The sequence below is a fragment of the Nicotiana attenuata genome, unplaced genomic scaffold (genome assembly GCF_001879085.1).
Source record: "Nicotiana attenuata strain UT unplaced genomic scaffold, NIATTr2, whole genome shotgun sequence".
NCBI lineage: Eukaryota > Viridiplantae > Streptophyta > Magnoliopsida > Solanales > Solanaceae > Nicotiana > Nicotiana attenuata.
Window position 1 is genome coordinate 13,170 of NW_017670810.1, and position 6,065 is coordinate 19,234.

General features: G+C 36.2%; 1 protein-coding gene across 1 annotated transcript; it reads right to left on the reverse strand.

The window, feature by feature from the left end:
- Window positions 1-471: 471 nt before the first annotated feature.
- LOC109243551 (nucleolin 2-like) lies at window positions 472-5,461 on the reverse strand. The gene is made up of 13 exons (XM_019410492.1): window positions 4,541-5,461; window positions 4,067-4,171; window positions 3,950-3,992; window positions 3,565-3,743; window positions 3,258-3,356; window positions 2,916-3,179; window positions 2,721-2,834; window positions 2,533-2,562; window positions 2,093-2,182; window positions 1,765-2,016; window positions 1,567-1,680; window positions 1,235-1,361; window positions 472-752 (listed from the first exon to the last, which is right to left on the reverse strand). Exons 1-12 carry the CDS (start codon window positions 5,246-5,248, stop codon window positions 1,254-1,256), a joined length of 2,106 nt encoding a protein of 701 aa, XP_019266037.1. The 5' UTR covers window positions 5,249-5,461; the 3' UTR covers window positions 472-752; window positions 1,235-1,253.
- Between the last annotated feature and the right edge of the window lie 604 nt (window positions 5,462-6,065).

A 6,065-nucleotide genomic window follows, 5' to 3' on the forward strand; every position in this document is an offset into this window, starting at 1 on the left:
GTAGATGATGACTGCTTTGGAACCTAATTACTATGGGAAACTCAGCAATATTGGTTTTGGTCTTAATCAGGAATTGAAGCCTTTTGTGGACAGCAGTAGATTGGCTGACCTGAAGGGCGTTGACGAGGTGCGAGGAGAAATTGAAGGATCGCATATTATTCAAGTGCTAGAAAACTAGATAATGGGAATAAAGAAGCATCGATGAAAAAAAAATGTCAAAAAGGTTTTCATGAAGTGGAATCAAGCTGAGCCTAACTCAACCTTAAAAGCTAGCTCGAGAGGCGAGTATTGTCCAAAATCATATGGATAAGAAAAAGACTAATACAAACTTGTCTTTTATGCCATTTTTATTTATTTTATTTCACAAATTCCATTATTTGATCCGAATATGTTGCCTTCTAGTTTAGCTAATTTAATTGAAGCAGGGATAAAGATCTAACTTCAGCTAGATACAGCTCCGATTAACCTTAACTTCAGTTAGAACAAGCTTTCATATATAAGATAACATAGGCCTGTAAAGTTCAGTATGAAACCCATGTCTTGTCAGCTACAAAAACAAGCATCCAAGAGCCAATCTTAGAGTCATAAAAATAACAGTTTGTAAAAATATAAACAGATATAGTATGCTACTAGACACCACATCCAAAAAAGCTAGTAGTTGTTAATGCTTTCAAGAACACAAAAAACAACGTTAGTTTGTCATATCCTGAAGCTTCAGCCATTAATAGCAATCACGCTGCATCACCAAGATCCTACAAGATGGGCCAGAAAACCAAAAGGAGACGAGTATAACACTCTGGTAGAATATATTTTAAACTTTCATATAGATCATGTATAATAAGATATCAGTAGCAAAACTGAGTAACTATCGGGCATCAACAAGAAGCATTGCATATTATCCGTACAAGTAGATAATCACATCACCGTGCGCTTGTTCAGAGAAACATCAAGAGTAACAAAGTAAAACTAACAAAGTGAACAGAATTTGTTAGAATTGAATGCAAAAACGAAATACAAGCAAAGAACTGGGAAGAACCACAATGCATCAATTAATAGAATGCAATTATCCATGTCTTAATTTACGGACAAATAACCCAAACTAATCGATAGAGCTTGGCTGTTTATCGGTTCAAGAAAATGCAGGTGGTGATTTAGCCTCTTTAAGCCTTTCTTTTTTTTTTCATCTGGCAGCATGCATCAGACTAGCAGCTTTGTTACAGAGAAAATAACTTACCTTCTGTGCAGTGACAAATTCAACATGAGCCCTGAAAAGAACCATCCTCAACCGAGTTGGGTAGATTTCCAACAAACAATGTTTTTGATCCCGGAGTTTGAGCTTTAGGAGGAATAGGGGTCTTTTGCTGCACTTTGAACAGCATAGTTTTAAGTAAAATGCAAAACGCAAATATAATTTTGTAAAGCAACGAGACATAACAAATAGTGCAGCTCAACCAACTGTAATAACGAAGCTATAACTAATTATGAAATCCGCCGGAAGAGATGCAGATCATCTAGTTATGCCAAAAAGGAATATTCTGATCAACCCAAAAGATACGAAAATATTACCTTCTTGGGAGTTCTCGATGGTTTTTCATCCTCATTTTCTTCAGAGGACTCGACTTCATCAGAAGATTCCTCAGAACTACTCTCCTTCTTTGAGACAGCTGGAGTGCTAGAGGGCTGTGAAACACAATTGTTAAATGATGAACTAAAATGAAATACAAGTTGGAATATTTGCATATATCACTTAACATATGCCCTTACCTCATCATCTGAACTAGACTCGTCGCTGGATTCTTCCATTTTAGAGGTCGCAGCAGTAGGAGCCTCATTAACAGCATCCTCCTCCTCCTCCTCCTCAGAGCTGCTATCGTCCTCAGCACTAGACTCGTCACTTGACTCGTTTTTCTTAGAAGCTGCAGCAGAGCCATTAGCAGGAGGTATCTTGGCTGCAGGTACATCTTCCTCAAAACTACTCTCCTTTCGAGAATTTGAGACAGTTGGAGTGCTAGAGGGCTGTAAAACACAATTGTTAGACAATGAACTAAAAGGAATTACAAGTTGGAATATCACGAATGAAACACGTCCAGACCTTGATCTTTTTCTTTCGACGCTGTTCTTCATCACTTTCTCCAGAAGTATCATCCTCGCTCTCATCATCACTGTCTGCAGATGAAGGAACCTGCAAAGGATGGGGAAAGCAATGAACTACAGAATGTCAACCGAGGCTAACAAATTACTAACATCAAGTCAAAGAAATGGAGATAGATTTTTTTGTTGGTTAAAATGATTCATCGTCGAAGATGATATATCAGAAGTAAAGGGATGTAATGTCATTTCACCTATAAAAAAATAAGCTTCTTAAAGAAAAGATTGATTACCATAGATGTTCATTTCTGAATTGCACGAACGAAAGGAAAAGGTTCATCTTATTGCCAAGTAGAACATTATGAAATACAATTAAAAAGAAGATGGAGACTTGTCAAAGTAAATAAAAAATAAAAGTAGAAGATGAGGATTTTGCCAGCCTACCTCCTTTTTACATACAGCAGCAGCCTTTCCCTAAAGAAAGAAAATTATCAGACAACATGCAAATGCAAGCAAAATATGATAAGATACTCAAAAGGCAAGTAAAATACTCACTTAAGTAAATAAATTAAGGATTTCATGGGATAGCAAGAGGACAAAAATAATACAAATCAAATATCAAGTGGTCAAACCTTGTCCGAATCAGAATCATCTTCATCAGAGTCGGTTTCTTCAGAGCTGTCACTATTCTTTTTCACAGCTTGAGGAGCTTTTGTTGGTTGAGAAACTACCTTAGACGGAGGCTCCTGTCAAAAAGAAAATCAACTATAGTAACATTATTAAAATATCAATATAGCACCAATTTCATCAACTCCATATGCCCTTACATCATCATCATCATCACTAGATTCTTCCTTTTTTGAGGCAGCAGCAGGCGCCTCCTCCTCCTCGGAGCTGCTGCTATCATCCTCAGAACTAGACTCATCACTTGACTCGTCTTTCTTAGAAGCTGCAGCAGAGCCATTAGCAGGAGGTTTCTTGGCTTCAGAACTGCTATCTTCCTCAGAATTAGAATCATCACTCGGATCATCATTCTTCTTAGCAGCAAGACCATTCTTACTTGAAGTTGCAACAGCCTTCTTAGAAGGAGCCTATACATAAACAGAAGCAGAGTTAGTTACATCACTGGCCAAAATATATCAAAAATATGCTATGTTAAGAGGTATTACTTCATCCTCGCCATAAGAATCTGAATCATCTGAACTGCTGGCTAATTTTTCATTTTTGGCAGGAGTCACTTTCTTAGGAGGTGTCGCTGCTTCAGTAAGCTGCAAATATATAGTAACAAAATAAGAATGAGACCCCATGTTATCAATTATATGACTACATATCTAGATGCAGCCAACAGACACTATGCAATGCAATGAAAAAGGCAGCCCGGTGCACAAAACATCCCATGTTCAGACAATACAATTATAAATCAAAATTCTGCACTCAATAACTTGGCTAGATGAAAATGGTTAGTGCATGTATTACCTTCTTCTCGTCTTCTGGCTGAGAGCTATCGTCACAGGAACTGGTTTCTTGTTTCTTCTTCTTCTTCTGAGCCTTTGCATCGCTTTGCTTTTTCTCAGCAGCTTGTGCTACAGCCAAATGCTTCTTTTGCTTCTTTGTACTCACTAACTTCTCAATTTCATTCTCTGCTTCTCTCTTCCCTGTAAACATGCATGAATTAGTCACACCACCAACCAAATATCTCCTCCTCTACCAAGAAACAATTCTTTGATTTTCCAATGGTAAAAGGGTACATGAAAAAAGTATTTTTGTGCTCATACAACATGAACTCTAAGATCCGTACACAAACAAAGCAAATAGAACAAAAGCTTAAAATCCACAAACAAAGAGAGGCAGAAGATCAAACCTTTCTTCATGGGTTTGGTCGGAGCAGCTACAGCAACATCAACCTTGCAAAAAAAAACCAACCGGAAATTAATTGAAACTCAGGATACTCTTGAACCAAAGGAGATAAAATGGTTACCTGAATGAAAGTATTATAGGCATTTGAAACTAATTGTGCGTGCTCTATCTTCGCTTCCAAGTAGGCTTTTAAGATCTCTTGTTCAAGTAGTTCAGAAGAATGTCTCTGAAATATAATTCAAACACGCTCAAAGATCATAGAAGTCACTGAGATTTTTAAATTTTATTCAGAAAGAGAGGACCTAAAACAGCTCATTAAGATGAGAGTGGCAAATATATGCGAAGAAGCTATTAGAGAAGTATAACAAGACATTCAGCTTAGCCTACCAAAAAAAAAGAAACTATAGATGCTAACCATTTAAAACCAAAATATTTAAACAAAGACTGGACAAGTTTGACATGTTAATAAGAACTAGTTTCACACAAGACACTGTAATTGCAAACTCCATAAATGCTAATTAAGGCATGAGAATAATATGATTAAATTTGCTATTGAATCAAAGGAAATGAATGAGAAAACTGAGCAAGATTTTACCATTTCTGGTTTCGCTTTGATCTCCTTCACCACTCTCCCAAACTTCACAAGTAAATCTGTGCTTTGAAAATAAAGATCGGACCGTTCTCCATCAACTTGCCTTTGAGAACGTGACATAGCATTTGCTACAAGTTCTACATCTTCTGCTATACGCTTTAGCAGTACTAGCAGATGCTGCGAACCCAGCCCAATTTTCGGTATTATTTCCTGTGTTGGCTGTTCAATTTCTGGAATGTGTTGCTCCGACATCCAATTTTCCAGTAAGTTCTGTTTTATTGGCTGCCTGGGTTCCGATGTGTTTGGGGTTTCCGATTTCCCGCCTACATACTCTTTTTGGTGTTCAGATTCTTTGGCATTAACCATCCATATTTTTTGAGACAACTGGAACAACTCCACCTCATGTGGAGTTTTTGGACTCTTTTTACCGCTAACATTTTTCTCATGTTTTATCCTCAAAGCTCTAACTTTTTCTCTTAACTGAGTTAATGTCGCTCGAAGCATAAGAGAATCTATAATGTAATTATAAAATAGCAACATATTTGTCTGTATATCAAGTCCTTTTTCTTTACGGAACTTGATAATACCTTTAAGTAGTGAGACTTCATCTTCATCGCTCCACACTTTTGAAAAAGGAGTAAGTTTTTGAGCTGTTCGCTGATTTTGTGCTTGGTCCGTAAAGCTGGAGCCGGAACCTGCATCATCCGCCATTGTTTGTTCAGAGCGAAAGAAGAAAATTAAAGAAGACAGCTATAAATGTAGTTGAGAGAGACAAGTTTGGACTGAAGAAGAATTTAGGGAAATGAAGAGGCTGAAAGACAAAATGAAGAGAGATTAGGAACTGAAGAAGTGGAATAAGAATTGAAAGAGGCAAAAATGAAGGAGATAACAGAATACAAAAAGGCGTGATTATGGATTTTGAAGGTCTTGTCTAATTAATTTGTCAGGAGCACGCACGCAGCCTAAACTCAAATTTACATTATTATTCTAGTCTATGAATTAGCAGGTATCTATTTATATTTTTGCTTACTTTCTTTTCTTCCTACGAATGGAACTCCATCAAGATTATGGACATGAAATATTTCTAATATATATCGTAATAATAATATACGTAACAATCTACGGAATTTGTCATGAACTATAAATTAGTCTCATGTTTTTATTTTCAAACACCTCAATGCAACAAATAAATTGCGCATAAATAATGTCTTTGGTCATATAAATTATGTCATATATAGAGTCGTATACAGTAATTTATTTGTTCCGGTTACGTAGTTCTTCTTACTTCTTCTAATATATCGCACATGCTTTATCTTGACTTTATATTTTTTATTTTCTTTATGCGCAGTAGTTACTTGTTCTGGCTTATATATATTTTCTTTTTTAGGTAAAATTTATAAATAATTAAATAACGTGATCGAAACTCCAAAACTTTGGCCAATTATTGGAGTTTCAAGTATGCATTTGTTTTTTCAGATACAATAAACTGTTTATTTTAGTTGTCTACTTATTTCTTTGGGCAAATTCT